Source organism: Lissotriton helveticus, chromosome 2_1 (assembly GCF_964261635.1).
Source record: "Lissotriton helveticus chromosome 2_1, aLisHel1.1, whole genome shotgun sequence".
Lineage (NCBI taxonomy): Eukaryota > Metazoa > Chordata > Amphibia > Caudata > Salamandridae > Lissotriton > Lissotriton helveticus.
Window position 1 is genome coordinate 363,653,911 of NC_136059.1, and position 20,421 is coordinate 363,674,331.

The 20,421-nt window shown below is 46.9% G+C and overlaps 1 protein-coding gene across 1 annotated transcript in view; it reads right to left on the reverse strand.

The window, feature by feature from the left end:
* GDNF (glial cell derived neurotrophic factor) overlaps positions 1–20,421 on the reverse strand; it is an 83,198-nt gene that overhangs the window by 36,252 nt on the left and 26,525 nt on the right. Inside the window, exon 2 of the mRNA XM_078674978.1 lies at positions 1,014–1,247. Coding sequence (XP_078531104.1) covers positions 1,014–1,221 — 208 coding nt within the window. The 5' untranslated portion in view covers positions 1,222–1,247. The remainder of the gene's footprint in view (positions 1–1,013; positions 1,248–20,421) is intronic.

Here is a 20,421-nt window from a genome sequence, read left to right on the forward strand (position 1 = left end):
ATAAAGGCTATTATTTTGTCAAATCCGTTTGCATATGTAACCAAGAAAAACAGATACTAATATTACAAAAGCATCATGATTTAACTGCAAGTCATCCAACAGGCCTCCAGAAACCTCATCTTCTAAATATAATAGCATTCCTTCCGTTATTGAAATAATAGCACACTATATATCGGAATTCCATTTGTGTAAATTTCAATGATTTTAATGCCAATCTCTTATAGCCGAATTGGACCATTGGTAAATAGAAATGCTCACAGATGCTTGGCTTTGAAATGGTGGAAAGGCTACCATCGTCATTTCCTTCCACCTTATAAAGGAATCTCTGTTTTACAGACCTGGGCTTTTGTGCGACAACATACTGCATTGTTTGTACTGTAATCCTCATTTGCACTAATTGCTGTAAACCCCCAGATAGCAATGACTTGTAAGTGACAAGCCCAGAACTGGATATACTATGTCTATGGAGTGAGGATGCCACCCTGCATGGCACTGAGCTTTTATCAATCTTGACATGTGAAGAGCTGAGTTCCAGCCCTACTATCCTTTCAGACAATGTAATCTGAAGGTCTTTTAGAGCTGCCAGGCGAGAAATATTTTGGGAGCCCCTGCATGGAATAAAGTTGAATGTTATTACCCATTTCCTGATGATTCAAGCCCCCGCACTCCCACCGATGCCAAACAGTACTCAACTATTTGTTAAACTTTAACAGGGTCACACAAGAAGAGATGAAAGATTCAGGAATATTTTAGATGACATTGGGTGAAGAAACTAAGCCAGGGGTAGATGTAGGCCAAGGGAGAGAGGTTTTAGACAACGAAATAGAATAGGAGGTGGTCAAACAGTGAGAAAGTTACTTTTCCCAGGGGGCCCCTTTGGAAGTGGGGTCACTGGGAAACTGTACACTGTGCCCATGCCTTAAAACGCTATTCCTCTGCCCAGTATCTCTGCCTACCTCTGAGCAATGCACCCGCTTTGCCTCCCACCCCTTTGTAGATAAAGTGTTTCTTACTGTGGGTGGGTAGAGCCCTGAGCCCCGGGCCGGACGGTGGGTCTCTAGGAAGCTTCGGGAACAGCGGGGAGATCTGGTTCTCCTCTTCCTTCTCAGGCTCTCGCAGGACCGATGACTTCTTAGCGGCTTCCCAACTTGCTGGCAGAGGAGAGTTCGACACGGAGCTCAGCAGCAACACGCAGACAGCCACAGCAGCCCATAACTTCATCTTAGATCAGCTTCCAAGAGAGGGACCTTCCCAGGGCCAAAGAGAGAGGGAAAAGAAAACACATTATAAACCCTGACAGACGAGAAGGATTGCTGGCCACAGTCAACTCACATCTACGCTTCCTCCTATCTGCTGCCGTTAAGTTATGTTTGCATGTGGAGGGTTTGAACCCAGAGTCTTATCACATGGGGTGGAGCAGCGCGTCCCGCTCACAACCAGGTAAAGAGAAAACTAACAATGGCCTCTGCAGTTTTTAACCATCCTATCTCCTTGCTCCTCTAAGATGGCCAGCTTTCCACTCCTGCATCATCTTTTTTTTCTGTGCATCACCTTTAAATACATCCTGGTTCCCGTCCCCTTACCTTTTCTACCCTAAGACTCTCTGGAGTTTCACGCACTCTTAGGCTTGATTTTCAATTTCTTCCCTCAAACCACCATGTGTATCAAATTGTTTTCAATTACACTTGTTCCTTACCACTGGATTCTGTTCCGCTCCATTTAAGATTTAGCCCTAGCTTAGTACCTTCTCAGGGATCACTTCTCTCTTCTGTGTATTCCCTTTGATTACTGCATTCCGACTGTATACACTTGTCCTTAATAGCTATACCATATACTTTTAAAATGATTTTACAGTGCTTTGTCAAAAGCTAAATAAATTCAGTATGTAAATAAATATACACATAATTTGAGCTTTGGTCTGTGTGGACAGAAATAGGCCCAGCAATGCAGTGACCATTGCTTTCTCAAAACCACAAATTACCTACGAAAATATTAGGAGGTCCACTAAAGACAGTTCTGTGTCACGTGGCTTATTATAACATCCAGAGACCTGCGGACATACTTTTGCATGTCTTCAATAATAACTTGTTCTTATCCATTGCATCATGGAGCACTGCGAGCACTTCAACCACTTCAAATCAGAGTTAATATCCGATCTTAGGCCGAAACAATGTCATGGTTTTCAACTTACAGGTCTTGGGAAGAATGAAAGGCTATGCTGGCCTTAGACAGATTGGAACTTGTGATGGACAAATTACATCAGATATCAAAAGCAACTCTTTACTCACTGGGCCATCTTGCCTTTTACCCCCATAGTTTTAACTATAACTTTTTGCCTTAAATGGGTGCAGCATTCCAAAATAGTGAAATCATTTCTGCCGATAGCTGTGCGACCTATCCTTGCTGCCTGGCCCGGCCAGCAGCTCAGTTTATGATGCTTGGATCTATGGGCCATTCTAGCCCTCATCTGCAGACGTTAATGAGGTGGCATAGGTTGTAACAATAGTGCGCCTTAGTCATTGAATGTCTTCACAACCATAGAGGTAATTGATAACACTGTCCCAGTGCTGTACAACATTTGTGGCATGTGAACGTTGCATTGCAAGGTGTATTTATTCATGTATTCATCAACAGTTTATATACAGAGGCAGGTACATGCTGCAGTTGGTGGTAATACTGTGTGACTGTCAGTCATCACAGCATCATACACTATGGGGTATGGCTGATGTATTAAACATGCACCGGAAGAGGAGCTTCGCGCGCAACCAAGATGGCCGCGTGAGCACAGGGCTCCCGAGACCCTCGCAACCTCCCGCATCTATCCTGATAAATATCCTGACTACGTTGACGGGTTATTGAAGACGAACCATGGCTGAGGCAGCAACCGTTGTCCAAATTTGAATTGGACTTCAGGAACCGGAATAACAGCGATTTGAATATTTAGGCCTGCCCCTCGGCGTCGCCCGGGGCTCGAGTTGGCATGGTGCCCGGGCAGAAGTTGAACAACAACGGCCTGAGGGGACACGGACTGTCGTATTGATTTGGACTTTCACTTTCGCTTTTAAGGCTCCAGTCTGATCCCGTCAGGAAGTGTGCCTCTGCGAGCAGAAAGCCATTGGACTGTGTGGCGCTCATGAGTGCTATCCTGAGTGTGTATGCTGGGCCCGGACGGTCTGTACCCTCTGATTGCTGTTGATGGTTTGGTTGCGGTTTTCAGAGCGGCCATCTTCTCTCGGTGCCCACTGCTTCTGGGGTCTCTTTGTCCGTGATGGCGACCAGACCTGATGGAAACAAGCAAAAGTCCAAGATCACTCGGCGAGGTGGTAATACCCAAGTGAACAACATGGATCGCTATGCCCAATCTAAAGGATCCTCCAGTGGTCCGGGTAAATCTCTGAAAGGCACTGGGGAGGACCCTGCCTCATCGGCGGAATTGACTTTGCAAGACGTCATGGGCGCCCTTGACGGGATGAAGGCCTCCATCGGCCAACAATTTGAGACTCTCGCCCACAAGCTGGACACTGTTTCGATCAATGTCAATTTAATCCGCACGGATTTATCAAAAACTAATGAGAAGGTCAAATCTTTGGATCTGAAGACTTCTAGCCTAACGGTGATGTGTCCGACTTGCAGACAGAGGTCCGTAACCTGCGAACGTCCAGTGATCTTTTTGCCCGCGGGTTGGAGGACTTTGAAGGTAGGGCCCGGCGTAACAATGTACGCATCATTGGGGTCCCTGAAAAGTCGGAGAATCCGGCGGCTGATCTTTTTGTTGAAGATCTTATAATTAAGCACCTAGCACCGAAAAGACTGAGCAAGTTCTTTGCAGTTGAACGCGCCCACAGAGTGCCGGGTGGTAAACCGAAGCTGGGTGCCCCGCCGAGGCCCATCATCGCCAGAATCTTTAACTTCAGGGATAGAGACGCTATCCTGCAGGCCTCGCGGGTGGGTGGACCCATGAAATACGAAAAGACCACTGTAAGTTTCTACCCGGACTTTACACAGACTGTCCAAAAGCAAAGACTAGGATTTCTGGGTGTTAAACGACGACTGAGGGAGATGGGGCTGAAATACGCAATGCTTTTTCCAGCTAAGTTACGCATTGAATTTGAGGAACTGACATATTTCTTTGATCGTCCAGAGGCGGTGGGAGACTGGCTTGATACTTTGCCTCACCGACGTGGCCAGGAGGAACATTCTGGAGGAGCGGAGGGCGGCCCGATGGAGCAGGAATAGGAGCATGGTTTCCGGCCTCTGAACTTAGCTGATAGCCCTGACTGTGGTTCGATGACTTTTATTGTGTGCATTGCTGTGTCATACCCGGGAGTGGAGGGGCGCTTAGTGGGACTCTTTCCTCCTCTGGGGTTCTTTTTGTAGACTAGTTCGATGTTAGGGCGACAGGCACACTGCAAGTTCGGGTGGCTATTTAGTCTTACGTAGGGGTGCAGGGTGGGGGGGGTTTGTAACGGGTTTCTGGCTTGGGGGTGGGGGTGTTCATTTGGGTGTACTCCCCGTATCATTTGATTTGGATGCTGAGCTCTGTGGGGTTGGATGTACTTTCACTTTCGGGATGGGGGTAGGGGATTGAGACTAATGAGTTGGAATGTGAATGGGTTGGGGGACAGGATAAAGCGAGGGGTTGTGTTACAACTGTTGAAACGACTTTCCCATGATGTGGTATTGTTGCAGGAAACACATTTGATCGGTAACACCTGTCATGCAATGAACCGGAAAGGGTATCATCTGGTTGCCCATGCCAGGTTCTCCTCTGGATCTAGAGGGGTGGGTATCCTAGTTAGGAGTTCTCTCCCCTTGGAAATAGACGCAACAGTCCTGAATGATAGGGGGCGCTACGTAGCTCTCACGGGAAGGTGGGAGGGTAGAACTGTATCCCTGCTCTCTGTTTATGTTCCCCCGGGATTACAGTCGGCAACTTTTGCGGACTTGGGGCGTGTTGTATTGGGACTTCCTGAGGGGACTCTGGTCATGGGCGGAGATTTTAACTCGGTCGTCTCTGGTAGGGAAGATCGACACCCGCCCAGGGACTTCACAGGGTCACAGAATTGGCTTAGCGGCTTCATAGATACACTGGGGTTGGTGGACTGTTGGCGATTGCTACATCTGGCCCAGAACCAATACACTTTCCACTCGGGTGCACACAGTAGCCTTTCCAGGATTGATTATGTCTTGGTGCCAGCTGCGCAGGCCCCCTCCGTTACTGAGGTTCGACATCTGGCTCAGGGAATATCCAATCACTCTCCACTGTGGCTTCGGATGGAGTCGCGTCTGGGTGCAGAGGGGCGAGTAGCCCCTATTAATCCATGGTATCTCTGTAACCCTAAAACTCGCGCTTCCTTGGTCAAATCACTTGACCAGTATTTTGTTGAAAATGAGGGATCGGTGTCTTCGGCGGTATCGCTCTGGGAAGCTATTAAGACGGTTATCCGAGGTCAGGCGTTGTCGTTGATTGCTGGCGCTAAGAAGAGTAAGAATGAGGAGGTGGTTAGCCTTGAGACAGAGATTGCATGATTTGGAACTGGGCGTCACCCGTGGGAAGATGCATGTTTTGCGTCTTAAACAACTTGAGTACAGGGAGTTGGTGACGGATGCTGCGAAAGTCATGAGCAGGGAACAGCAGGGCCGATTGTATGATGTCGGGGATAAAGCGGGTAAACTGATAGCATGGTTCGACAAGAAAGAGAGGGCGAGTCGTGTGGTTCCTGTGATTGAGAGAGTGAATGATATGCGTATGACTGAACCCGAGGAGATAGTCCAGTGTTTTGCTGAGCATTTCCAGGAAGTATACTCCCCGTATCCGATAGACCGGAGGAAGATTCACATTTATTATTGCGCGACATTGTATTGCCCAGTTTGTCTGATTCGGATAGAGAGTTGATGGACGCAGTAATAACCGCTGATGAGGTGGCGCTCGCTATCCGTTCCATTCGTTCGGGGAAGGCGATGGGTCCTAATGGTCTCCCCTTTGAGCTTTATAAATTACGCCCCGACAAAATGGTGCCGTATCTTCGTGACATGTACCTAGAATCACGAGATAGGTGCTCCCTTCCCCGGGATCAGGGTCTTGCGACCATTGTGGTGATTCATAAGGAAGGGAAACCAAGGTACCATTGTGCTTCTTATAGGCCGATATCACTCCTTAACGCGGAACCCAAGATTCTTGCTAAATTATTGGCCAACCGTATAATAAAGGTGATTAGTGACTTGATTTATCCGGATCAATCCGGTTTCATCCCACATCGAAATACGGCCCTGAATCTGCGAAGTTTGCATGGTGACCTCGCGAGGACTGCGTCATTGCGTGAGTCGGCCATCTTGGCTTCCTTGGATGCCACGATGGCTTTTGATACTGTGGAGTGGACGTATTTGTGGGCCGTACTTGCTAAGTTTGGTTTCGGTCCTGGCTTCATTGGCTGGGTGAGACTCCTCTATGAGGACCCATTGGCGCAGATTAAGGTTAACGGTCGGGTCTCTGACCCTTTCGTTCTTGGGAGAGGTACACGACAGGGTTGTCCATTGTCGCCGCTCCTGTTTGCCCTAGCTCTTGAGCCCCTTGCTGCCTGGATTAGATTGGAACCGTTGATGAGGGGTATTCAGTGGGCCCCAGACTTTGAAGATCGTATCTCACTTTATGCGGACGATATACTGTTGTACTTGACGTCACCCCGGAAATCGTTAATTGTTTTATTTGATGTCCTTAGCTCTTTTGGTGGGAATTCTGGCCTGGTTATTAACTGGACTAAATCTTACATATACGTTCTCTCGGGAGATGTCCCCCATTTGCCGCGCGGTTGTCCCATTCAGATTACATAGACGGGTTTTAAGTATCTTGGGGTTTATGTATCGTTGAACCCGGTTGTCCGATACCAACAGAATTTGCTCCCTCCATTAAATCGGTTGAAACTTGACGTGGTGGGCTGGCGCAGGCTGCCACTCTCGCCGCTCGGCCGTGCGGCGCTCTTTAAGATGATGTCGTTGCCACGCTTTCTGTATGCTCTTCAGAATGCCTTTGACGTAGTTCCCGCGAGCTATTTTTGGGCGGTGGAGGGTCTTCAGAGGAAGTTGATCTGAGATGGGCGATCGCGTATCGCCCTCGCCAAGCTGACGCTTCCATGGTATGATGGTGGTATTGCTCTCCCTGACATCAAAAGATATTACTGGCCGTCTCAATTGGGGGCCATTAATCACGGTATGTATGGTCCCGAATTGAACCCCGCGTTTGCAATGGACAGGTGGTTTTTGCCGGGGGGCAATTACTAGAGGGCGCTTTATTCGATATTGGCTGGAGGGCACCTCTCGGGGCCCAAAAAGATTGCGGTACGGGTATGGAACTGTGCAAATACTGTGATGGGTTGGAAGAATCGACTGACCCGAGCGACCCCGCTTTTTGCTTCCGAGAAGCTGGGTAACTTGTGGACGACGAAAGGATTTGAGAAATGGGATATGATTGGCATTAGTAAGGTGAGTGACCTCTGGGCTAAGGGTAAGATTAAAACCTTTGAGGAGTTGAAGTCTGAGTTCCAACTGAGTGATAGAGAATATTTTCGGTATGCTCAGGTCCACCATGCCTTGCAGTCTGTTTTCCCTAAGGGTGTCGAGATTCCGGAATCCTCTCCGCTTGAAGATAGAATACTGGATGGTCATGTGCCGGATAGTACTATCTCTTTGATTTACAAAAAACTGATTAACGATAGGACTGATTTGTTGGTGCAGCTCCGGGACGTATGGACCCGAGATGGCCTTGAATTAGATGATGAGGACTGGCAGTCTGCGGTCTCTTCTCCTACGGAGGTCGCGATTTCAGCCCGTCTCCGTTTGGTTCAGCTCAAAATCCTGCATAGAATTTATTGGACTGGCCCCCATTTGGTTAGAACGGGTTACTCGGAGGATGGTCTGTGCAAGCGTGGTTGTGGGCTTCTTGGGATGTTTCTGCATATAATTTGGGAATGTCCTGAAGTGGCTGCTTTTTGGACTGGGATACACAATAAGATGGAGGAGGCTACCGGTGTTGCCTTGCTGCCTGAGGCCAGACGTTGTCTCCTGATTGTCTGGGAACCAAATGACTATGATGTAATGCAGATGCAATGGGCGACCCTGGGAAATACGGTAGCTAAGAGAGATATTGCGCAGTTGTGGGGTTCTCAGAGGCCACCCACGGTCGAGGCATGGATGGAAAACATGGATTGGTGCATGTTTAGGGAGAAGACGGTCTATGTGGCACGAGGGGGACCCAGGAAATGGGGTAAGATCTGGGGCCATTGGAACATTTACCATGGAGACATTTGCACTCCTCCTCTTGTGGACATTCCTGAAGTTCCACTTTCCCCCTGACCTACCATTCCTTGTATTGTATTGTATATATTTGTCTGGAGTTCTTCTCTCCCCTGCTCCCCCCCCCCCTGGTGTTGACTGTATACCTACCTGTATTGCTTTTTTCCTTCCTCATTCGGACGGATATCCTACTGTATCATGGTTATTGCCTTGTATGTTTCTTTAATTTTCAATAAAAAGATTTATAAAAAAAAAAACATGCACCGATCACAGCTGCAAGAAGCCTACACCATATAAAATGTGACACACAGATCCAGATTGGTATTGTTGGGGTCTCAAGGAAGCGTTGATGGATAACCTCATATCCTGATGGAGCGATGTGCTTCTTTCCTGCTTCATCGTCTCAGACAAGTTTAGGGATCGACCCACTAAAGAAGCAGCTCCACTGCTAATACAGACAGTGGGGTTCAGAGAGCCACACACCGCTCAATGCCCTACTCTTCCCCAGCCAGGATAAAAAATACACTGGCTGCACAGCTTCCCCTCCCACAAATCACACAAATTGGGGGGTTGGAGCACATAAGCTGGGCACCTCCATGCAAGGTAGAGGAGTTTGTATTGCTCCCATTGCTTTTTAATGCCGTTGGGGAACTTTACATCTCACAGTTTGACACTTGAAGGCCTTGCATGAACTATTTTCACTGCCAGCTTGGGCCACTGAGGGATTTTGCAGTTTTTGGAATTTAGGATTGAGGAACCATGCTTCTGATCTTTATGGCCCTCACGCAGGAGGTCCATGTGGTGAAAAGAGGGGTCTGATCCTGAAAGACACTTTTAGTGATGGTTGACTAAGATCACCGCAGAGTATGGTTATTTAAGGATGGTGTTGGCACTCCAGCATGATTGCAATAATATCATTTTAGTATGTAGTTTTTAAGGGCCGTACAAATAGTTTAGAGCTGTCAACTTTTTAAGCTTCATCATAAAATAACTGTGAGATGGGTTCTGGGCTGCAGCAATGTTGACATTAATTTTGCTGGCAAATATCAATTCATTTCTAATGAAAGTAATGTAAGTCGCCTTTTTCAAGTTTTGTCAGTCTTCCCTTGTCATTCCCTTGTCAGGATAACGTTTTTATAAGTACAATGGGATTGTGAAAGGTAGCCAATGTTTTTCAATAAAATAAGACCCATACTTTATTTAAAAAAGCATTATTTGGGTTATTTGAACCCTTCTGAGGAGAGCGGGCTCCATGTCTTGCCTGTCCACAGACTAATACCTTATGACATGATGACAACGGTGCCGCCTGTACTCTCAGGTCCCGCACTTACCACAAAATAGTCTACTCGCGTAAGACTGATAACTACCTACACAACAAATTGGGGTCGAAACGGCGACTTTTGAACATTGCCAGTCCTTCTCAACAGTACTTGATTTACTGTGAACAATGTACCCCATGGCAAAACTATACATGGATTGTGAACTATCATGAATGTCTAGTTGACCACCTGTTGCACAGGCATATGAGGAATATAAGCCTGAATTATTTGTGAATTTTTGTCACCATTTTTCCTAAAACTTCACGTCACAACCTTCCCCCCCACCGACCCCCCACCCCTCCTCCTTCCCTACTTGGGGCACTGTCATGTTGAAAATATGTAAAAAAAATGTAGGCTTTGGTAACAAAATTTCAGTGTGATTAAATAACACTGTTACAACCAGAAAACGGTGTTTGCTCAATTGTATTTTACAATGATTTGTTTGTCTGTTTAACACTTTGGATGTTACAATACTGGGACCACTTTATTATATTTCCTTTCAGCTCAGTCCACATACTTGTCTAGATATACCCGATGTAGTGATTAAATCAGTGGAGCATTACCAACTCCAGTAGTTGTGATCACTGAGCTAACCGTGGATGTGAATTCGACTTTGGAAATGGTGCAGTGCTACAAATCCCTTTGAACTGCTTCCGGACTGTAATGGTAACCAGGTTAAGGAATTTTTGCAATATATAATTGAATCCAGTCTTCTACGTCACTGCTGTCCTATTTTGGAAAACATGTCTAGCCGAGCAGACAAACTAGCATGTCGAAAGTGGGCAGCTGTTGAACATTTTTGATAATTATTAATGTCCAACGATAGCCTTGAAGGCATAACAAGTGAGAAATTCTTAGGATCCTTCATACCTATGTCTTCCTGTTTCCTTATCTCACTCTTGAAGGTTCTTTTTATCTAATTTCGCCAAACGTAACTTGTTCCTATCTTTCTCGTCCTTTCTTTCTCCCTTTTCTGCCTTTCTCTCTGTTGCTCTGGGCCAAAGTTTGGCGATGAAAAATAAAACCCCATCCCCAAATATGAGTGCAGATCTGCACCACATGCAACCATTGTGACAAATTGAGCACTACCATAACTCCATTTTGTCTCCGATACTGGATCTAACTCAGGGGGACATTCAGGGCCATATTACAAGATATTCACCTACTTCGACACAGTTTGTACCATATGATTAAAAGGGTCACAGGGCCCTTCTGTGATACCAAATGTGTGGGTGCTGTTCCAGTGCCCACAAATTATAAAGATGGCATCCTACATTTCCCTAAGTGGATGCTGTTTGTAAATATAGGGAATACCTTGTGTTCAAGACAGTGAACCCATTATGGAAGCAACAACAACAAAAATAGGTAACGGTCAACAAGAGCGCACAGCAGAGTATAGGCAAGCAGTCAATTTACAATATCATGCGTATTGTCGGTGCTCAGGAGGAGAATTGAGACCGGTTACCACGATCTCTGAAGAAACCAAAGGCCAATATTTATGTAGTCCTCCGAGCACTCAATATATCAATGTCTATGTCGAATATTATCTTCATTCATCAAAGATTATCCAAAATTAGAATCCAGAAATGTCTTTAGAAGTTCAATTTATTGAAAAGTGCAGCCAACACGTGTTTCGTCAGTCCGTAAGACAATGACTTCTTCAGGGCTGCAACCCAAAAATTATAAAAATCAATTCCAAATACAGTAACATATTATAAATATCCATACATAAATATTGGCCATTATGGAAGCATGTATAAGGGCAAACAGTTGAGGGGGGCCGGCCGAGCACTTTGCCAGGGCCGGTTTTGGTTCCCAGTCCGGCCCTGTCTCCAAGAAGGTTGTCTGCTACAGGGTTTAGGAAGGGCTATAAAGAAAACAAAAAATCCTCCGCGGTCGAGCTACTTCCTAATTAAGGCTAGGTGGCAGATAAACTGGTTCTGTTTCTGAGCTCCAAGTTGCATGAACAAACGTTTCACATATACAACCCACACCCCTCACATGAAGATGGGCAGCAGGGCACACTTAGGGTAAGGAAGATAACCCCGCTGAAACCCTGCTGTGCTTTGCTGGCACACACATACATGGTTCGTACCAGGGCGGCAGCCTATTTCAGTTTTTAGGTCTGGCTTGACAGATTTGCTCTCTGCTTACCTATTTATATCAATTTTTCCGAAATGCATGTAGTGGGACTGAGCTCCACCGTGCGAAGTATTACTCTCTCCCTCATTCTGTTGGGTGGTTGACCTATCATGTTGCATCCTATGCATTGAAATCATAATGGACTATCACACATTTAATTATTTTTCTCGTGCATGCATTGTATACAGAAAACAGTCCTTTTTTCGCTGCAGCATCCTTTTCATTATGTTTTATTCAGGACTTAAGGGGCATATTGTTTCCCATCTGTCTCACCCATTGTTCTTTCACCTTCGAGTCAATCCTACTGACTTTGCAATGCATGTGTCTTTAATATTCGTTTATCCCATGTGACTTCTGCCCCTGTTTCCCTTATCTATTATTCTTCCTTGTCTGTGGTTTAGTGTAAAAAAACAACGTTGCCAAAGTCAATAGGTCTGGCTTTAAAGAGCTCACACAAGCAGATACAGATGTGCACAAGTTCTGCTTCCATGAGTTAGCACATTATGGCTGGATCTGTTGGCTTTTCCAGTGCTTGTTTTGTTTGATATGATGCCAGTTTGCTCGCAGAGCTTTATTCATTGCACACGGTCCGTTCCTTGATGTAAGGCCTTTCGAAAGCAACCAGATGTTTGTCTGTTTCTCTGTTTAAACGTAGGTAAAGATAAAGCTATGAGGAACTCTTTCTCACTAAACGAATTCAGAAGCCGTTGTAAATTCGAGAGAAATACTGCAAATACTGCAAGGGGTCCCGAAGCAAAGAGCGGACATCCTCTTTCTTTATCTGGGGACATTGGAGGATTGGTACATGGAGCGTGGGGGACACCTCACTAATAATACGCTAAGGGGGCCATTAGGATGGCGGGCGGGCTTTGCCCGTCCGCCACCCTATCGGGAAACGGGACCGCCCGCCTCGAGGGCGGGGGTCCCGAAATGTGCATTAGGATGCGCCCGCCACACAGGCGGGCGCATCCTGTATTGTTGCCATTGCGGCGGCCGGAGCAGTAATCTCCGCCCGCCGCCTTGTTAAACGTGCACGTTGTGCATTTCTAAGTGCAACATGACAGGCACCGCGCGGTGCCTGCCAGGATGCACTTTGAAATGCGGGGGGGGTACCATAGGTACCCCCCATGTGCAACCCCCCAAGCCAGGGACTCCCAGGGGGCCCGCAACGGGCCCCCGCAGGGAGTCTCCGCATGCCTTTCCGTGGCGGCATTGCCGCCACGGAAATGCATTGGTGTAAGCCCATTGTAATATGGCGGGCGGTGTCTAACAGACACTGCCACCATGTTACTCGTTTTCCGCCCCGGCCGCCAGGCGACCGGGGCGGTAAACATGCGGGCGGTGTTTCTCACCGCCGCGGTCCACCCCGCCATACTAATATGGCGGGGGGATTTGGGCTGTGGATGTCGGGCGGATTTCCTCCGCCAGGCTGGCGGTAGCCACCGCCAGCCTGGCGGAGGAAATCTGCCCGACATCCTAATGGACCCTTAAGTGTCCAGTGAGGAACTTCATCTGCAGAGCCAGAGGAAGGTCATTCTTTCCTCCTTGTGGTTTCTGACGCCCATCGTACAGAAGAGGTGCTTGGCTTTTGAAGGAGGAAAGGAAACAGACGATATCTGTCTCTTAGATGAAAGATGCCTTCTGATTTAGCATTAAGTTGTTTAAATCCTCTCTAGATGGAACATTATATTAAAATGTGTTGAAAGTGGTGTTTTCTCGGAGGTTAGAGATGTACTTATAGGGTACTGAGATGCGGTAGCCCAGATCCTGAAATGTGGGATGCTCACTAGAGAGAAGGTAAATGCTGGTGAAGAGGAGTGGTGGATGAGAGAGCAGCATTGGTCCAGCGACCTCGCTAGCTTGCAGGAGAACAATTAAATAAAGGTGAGAAAAAGCCTTGGTGGATCAGTGGGTGACACGGATGTAACGTTCAGACAAGTTGGTTGAATAATAAGTAAGCCCAGATGAGGAAATAGGGCTGAAAGCCCAGTAAGAGGCCTTGAGTAATATTATATGTTGTATGAAGGCGCTGGAAGTGCTTAGACTTAGAGGTTTAAGGGAATAAAACAGTGATAGGTAAGTAGAAGGTAAAGTAATCATTAGACCCAGAAGGGCACCTGAAGGCCCAGAGAAGGAAGAAAATCTGGATTATGTTTGGCAGAGAAATGAGAACTGTACTTAAGTGGGTAGGGTTTCATAAATTCACATGTTTTGGGACTTATGGTGGTGTGTAAAGCGTCTTTTCGCTTCCTTGCGCCCAGACTCTGGAATACGCTCCCCAATGACCTCAAGGGGATCTCTTCTCACATACATTTCCGTAAGGCACTCAAGACGTGGCTATTTCAAGAAGCCTATCTCTAACTCTTCCCTGGCTGATATCTGAGCATTCTGGTTTTCCATCCTCAGCGCCTTGATGCCTCCGGGTTTAGTTGCGCTCTTTGCATATAAATTTCCTTTATGGGGTGGAGGGTGTGATTTTGACCCGTCGAAAATAATGTGACCATTTATCAAAAATATCAATCAATCGGGATTGTAAGCGCGCTACTCACTGTGATGGTCTCAAGGCGCTTGTAGGAGGGGGGAGGGGCGCAGGTCTGTTTAGCCGAAGAGCCAGGTCTTGAGGGTCTTCCTGAAGGTGTTCAGGGAGGGGGCGCGTCTGATGTCTGCTGGTAGCTCGTTCCAGGTCTTGGCTGTAATGTGAGAGAAGGATCTTCCACCTATTCTGGCTCTGTGGATTCGCGGGGTTTTGGCCAGTGAGAGGTTGGTGGATCGGAGGTTTCTTTTGGGTATGTGGAAGTTGATTCTGTTGTTGAGGTATTTGGGTCTGTTGTTGAGTAGGCATTTGTAGACGTGGGTGAAGATTATGAAGGTGACTCCTTTCTCCATGGGGAGCAAGTGGAGTCTTCGTAGGTGTTGGCTGATGTGTTTGTGCCGGGTAATGCCTAGGACGAGTCTGTATTGTCTGGAGTTCACAGAGTAGGGCCTTGTTGATGCCGGCATAGAGAGCGTTTCCATAGAGCAGTCTGCTGGTGATGAGTGCGTGGGTGGCTGTTTTACTTTACTTGGGGGGATCCATTTGAAGGTCTTGCGGAGGATGCAGAGTGTGTTTAAGCAGCTGGAGGTGACGGCGTTGACCTGTCGGTTCATGGTGAATGATGAGTTGAGTACGATGCCGAGGTTCTTGGAGTGGTCTGAGGGGGAAGGTGGACTTCCGAGGGCGGTTTTGTCCAGGATTTGTCCCATGCCGAGGGGGTGGTCCAAGGACGAGAAGTTCTGTCTTCTCGGTGTTGAGCTTCAGGCAGCTGTTGGTCATCCGTACTGCAACGTCTTGCGTTCCTTTCTGGAAGCTGAGTTTGGCATTGGTGAGGTCTTTGGTAAGGGAGAGGATGAGCTGGGTATCGTCAGCGTAGGATATGATACGGTGGAGAAGCGTGGCTCAATGGTTAGAGCGGCAGACCCTGATGCAGAGGTCTGGCCTGGGACCAGGGTTCAATTCCCGCCTCGGCGGCTCTTGGACTCAATTTCCCCAGACCTGATAATTCTCGCCTCGGTGCCTAGTCTAATCATGGGTCCCACTCTGTGACTCTGGGCAATAGCTTGCTTAATCTCCACAACGGCCCCAGCAGCGCTTGGATGCCTGGCTTCACCTTGGGGGTGCCCAGGAGTGGACATTTCACAGGAAAGCCAGGATGGGTTCCACAGCGGTATGAATACAGCGCTACGAGGCCTCCGGGTAGAAGTGCGCTATATAAATACTCTACATTTACATTTACATTTACATTTACGATGTTGAGACCGTGTTGTCGGACAATGACTGCGAGGGGGCCATTTAGATGTTGAAGAGGGTCTGGCTCAATGATGACCCTTGTGGGACTCCGCAGGTGATTTTTGTGGGATCGGAGAGGAAGGGTGGCAGTCTGATCCTTTGTCTTCTTCCGGTGAGGAATGATCAGATCCAGTCCAGGGCTGTTCCTTGTATGCTGGCTTCGTGTAGTCTTCGGATTAGTGAGCTGTGGTAAACTGTGTCGAAGGCCGCTGATAGGGCGAGTAGGATGAGGGCTGCGGAGTGGCCTTGGTCCCGGAGGATGCGGATGTCATCTGTGGCAGCGAGTAGGGTGGTCTCGGGCTGAGGTTGCTTTGGAATCCGGATTGGGACGGGTCGAGGATAGCATTCTCTTTGCTGAACCGTGTCAATTCCCTATTGACTGTTTTCTCTGCAAAGTATAGTCTGCGCCTTCACTGTGTCCTCCAGTATAAGTGATGTAATTGATATGTATAAAGCGCAATTATTGCTCAATGGCTTTTAGGTTCTAGGACCCTCCTGAAACAAGCAAGCAAGTTATGCCTAAAATCCGGCAAGGAGGATAGCCAAGACTAGGCGTGCTCAGAAAGGCATGTTTTAAGGTCTTTCAAAAAATGGGTGCTATCCGATCTTGCCTAAAGTTAAAGGGCCAATTTCTTCCATAGTTTGTTTGCTATAACTGCTGCTGAATCCCCTTCCATTCTTAATTCTTACCTTACAAAATTTAGGAGGGAGGATGGAAAAGGAATTGTCTGACTTTAGATATATTGAATATAAGGTTTGAACAAGTTCTGAGGCTGGAAGGGCCAGAGCGATAGAAGGCCCTGTGAACATGCATAAGGGTTTATAATTGAATCCTTTGACTATGCGAAGCCAGTTTGGACCTATTATCTGAGCTGAGATTGAGCTGTGCTTGGGGACTTTAAGGAGTAGACTTGTGGCTGAATTTTCATCCAGCTGGAGTCTTCTAATTCATTTGTCCAGGAGGCCCAGGTACAGAGAATTTGAATAATCCAGCCTGGAAGTAATTAATGCATGTGTCACTAATTTTGGGCTGAAATGGGCAGAAAATATAAAAATTTAAAACTGTTTTCAGAAGGCCAAAACAAGTTGATATGACTTCATAAATCTGATTTTGAAGATAAGTTGAGCAGTGGCGGCTCCTCCACTAAGGCGGAGGCGCCTCACTCCACTGCTTCGCAGCAGTGAAGTGAAGGAAATATAAAACTTGTCTTAGTATCATTTTATGTTTCCTTCTGCTGTAGCTTTGCATTTGGGGCGGGGAGGCTCCGATGACAGAGGAGCTGCGGAGGAGTGGTTTGCCCACTCCTAAGTGCACATGACAGTTTGGCCGGCCCGAGACATTCATGCGCACTTCGCATCTTCTTCATGCAGGATGCATTACAGCCTGCTTGGAGAACATGCCCAGGCCCCCATTCCATGGCTGAGCGCGATCTACGGTGCTCAGACCAATCATAACGCTGAATCGCAGTGCAGCGTTGTGATCAGCTAGTGGGAGGCTGGGAGCCGGGTTCTTCCTGCTGCTTCCTGCATCCTGCTGCAGTACCAGAGTCACGAAGAAGAGGACAGAGGAGAAGCAGCGGCCAGCCGGCTGTCACAGATAAGTGTTTGTTTTTACTTTTTTCGTCGCCCCCCTCACCCCAGCCTCACCACCCAGGTCCGGTAGCAGCCGTTCCTGAAGATGACAATCAAACTTTACACCCACATTTCTAACCACTTTCACTGGTGGAAGTGGAGGGCCAAGTTCCATATGGCCATCATTGGTTGGTCCATGCTCAGTGATTGTTACCTAGGATCAACACCTCAATCTTATCGGAGTTCAACAGAGGCTCTCCCCCACCTCGGGATAGCCGTCGATATGGTGGGGAGCCAGGGCCAGCGGCACGAACGGGGCCTGGCCGCCCCATCCTGCCGGTGAGGGATTTACCTAATTGGCTATGGGCGCCGCTACCCCGGAAGCACTAAAGTGATTCCGGGGCAGTGTATGTTGATTCCGCCCCTATTTAAGCGGCCACAAGCAGGTCTCTGATTTTCTGTTTGCAGCCTGAGAAGACACAGTCGCTGTTGGACGCCACCTGATTAGGGGGACACTTCGAGCTCTTTATGGCATTCTGTTTTGCCAAACTTAACATTGGCATCCCTGGACCCTCCAAGGGGTGCTGCCACCAGGTCGAAAGGAGGTGGTAAGGTTGCAGGGGTACTGGGTGGTCGCTGACTCACAGTCCTTACCTATTAACCGCCCGCACAGGCGCATTTGGGCACAAACTAGTGATGGAGCAAGGACTCCTAGAAAAGAGACATGTTCGGATGCAATCGCTCCTTTAACTCACTACCAAGTTATTTAAATTGTTTTGTGTAAAACTAATGCGCACCACACGAATATGCGGGTTAGTGAAGCTTGCTTATGTGTTTACTAAAGGTAATAACTTGAACGAAGGACTAAAACTGCTTTAAACGGCAAATCTTTACTGTGCATGCATCAACTGCATATACGCAGTAAGACGGGCTATCACTTGGAGGAAAATTATTGAGCATGAGCAGAAGACACTAAAACGGAGTCTTGAAGACTTGCGTGCTTTGCATCTGCTTGTTTGAACTAAACCGAGTGGGTTTTACTAAAGCTAATGCAGGGGTAAGTCTAATAAATAAACTGGGATAGAGTAGAGGTGGGTGGGTGGTATACATTGAAACCATTTATTTGTGAAAGTAATATTTGTCTTTCTGACTTTATTACTAGTGCATATTTGGGCCTCTCATGTATAACTGAAGTAAGCTGAGGCACATGACGACTGCGTATGACTACTGAAAGTTAACACGGAATGATGACTTGGAAGTTGAACGAAAGCCAAGGTCGCAAAGTGTCCTAGCTTGGGAACGGATGGTGAAAAGTTCAACGATGTGGACTTGTATTCAGACTAATAACAAATATGTTGCAAATAAAACGTAAATGCGTGTGTGAAATAACATTTTAAATAAAAATGAAGGGGATGGGTTTGTGAACAATGGACAAACTGATTTAGATGACATGTAAGCATGGTGTGATGATCTTCCCCCCCTTGCCTGACCAATTAGATCTCGTATTTTTACGATATTGAAACTTTAATGGGTGGTACATGAAGAACGAAAGGTATAATTGAGATAGCCTAAGTTAGTTAGCTAGTGCGATTTGGGATGCTGTTGCTGCAGGAGGTGCTGTTGCTGGAAGAGATGCTGTGAGATACTGATGAAGAATCGAATGCAGAACCTGAAGCAGAACTTTCTAGCCTAATTTAATTGGGTTAGATAGGAAGATCGCGGAAGAATCTCGAGGAGGAAGAGAGTGTCAGAGAGGGGTGCGACACAACCGTCAGTATTTAGAGAGGTCAACTATCCTGTCCTGAAGTCTTTGTGGCCTGATCTATCCCGGGGGACCCTTACCAGCCCTTTGGCCAGGGGGTTGGTCGTCGCACCATTCTTAGTAATTATATTTCCATGTTATTCGCAGATTTTCTTTTCTCTCTGTCCTCTCCTTTCCTGCGCATTGATCATTGCATAAGTCCAAAGTATGTGGTTTGAGGAATTAATTGAATTTTCTCTCCTAAGAATGATGGTGACTGCACGGTGTATTTGAGATGGTTCACATGCGTTTGAAATGTAGATAAAGATTTTAAACTTTTCCCAAGTCTGTGGTTATTTACATTGAGATAGAAAAGTTAGCTTATGTCATTTTCACCATCAACTAGTTCAACTAATGGTCCATCGACCAAAGGAAATAACTTTTGGATCAGTGAAAGTTTAGTAAGGAGTATTGAATAACTAATCTTGAAAACTGTGAAAAAAATGATAAACTTTGACTCTAGCGGTTTACTCAATTGTGTTTGTGTGTTTATGGGCCCAGGTGAGAATATGGTAGTGGAGTATCTGTTCTTGGTATGCCGCGGGATCACTAGCACTGGCCCTTGGGGGACGACAAACCTGAGTGTAGGAGGTGCCCGCAGTAGGTATCCTATGGCCAGCCGGGCCCCCTGCACAAGAATTTCAGAGGTTGGAGACCTCCCCATAGGGAGGGGAGAGGGAAGGTGGGTGTTGTGGTTACTGTTCTTTACTCACTGTCTCTTTAATGGAACTTTACTAGCTCTGCCTTCTTGACATCATCATCAGAATGTTATGATTTCTACTGAAGAGTCAGTTGCTGTCTTTCCTTGTTGATGGTTGTACTAATAAAGCTCCTTCTACAACTTTACCTGCTTCAGAGCATTTATCACTGGCGACGAGGGTCAAGGCTTGATTGGAGACAAGCACCTACAACCATCAATTCTCCTACCTCTGGAATCTCGTTTTGACTTGGATTTAAAAAAAAAAAAAAAATTTTTTAATTTCGTTTTTCTGCCTTTGGATTACATTGGATACAGTGTATTTGTTTTGGACTTGGTTTCGATTGTCTGGATCTTTAATCTACAGACTTTATTGCCTCTCTTGGATTGGATTTATATTTATCATTACTGAAACCCTGCGCACTAAATTGACTGGCTGTCTGTCTCTTCGTTTTTTTTTGGACTACACTTAAAGTCATACTGCATTTATTCTACATTGACAGGCCTTGCAGTACTTTCTTCCCGATTTGATGGAAAACTTGCGAAACTTCACAAAACAGGTACAGTCACTAGTAATGCCTTGAAGCAACCGTTACCTGTTGTTGTTCGAATCGCCTTCGCGTGTGCCATCTTCGCGCCTGTCATTGCGCGAGTGCCTCGTTCTCATCCACGCTCCAGCAGCTTCAGGTGAGCGTGTGCCTTGTTCTTTTTCTCGCACAGGCACCTGAAGAGAACGTGTGCCATTGCGCGAGTGTCGCCTTTCTTCTACGCTCCG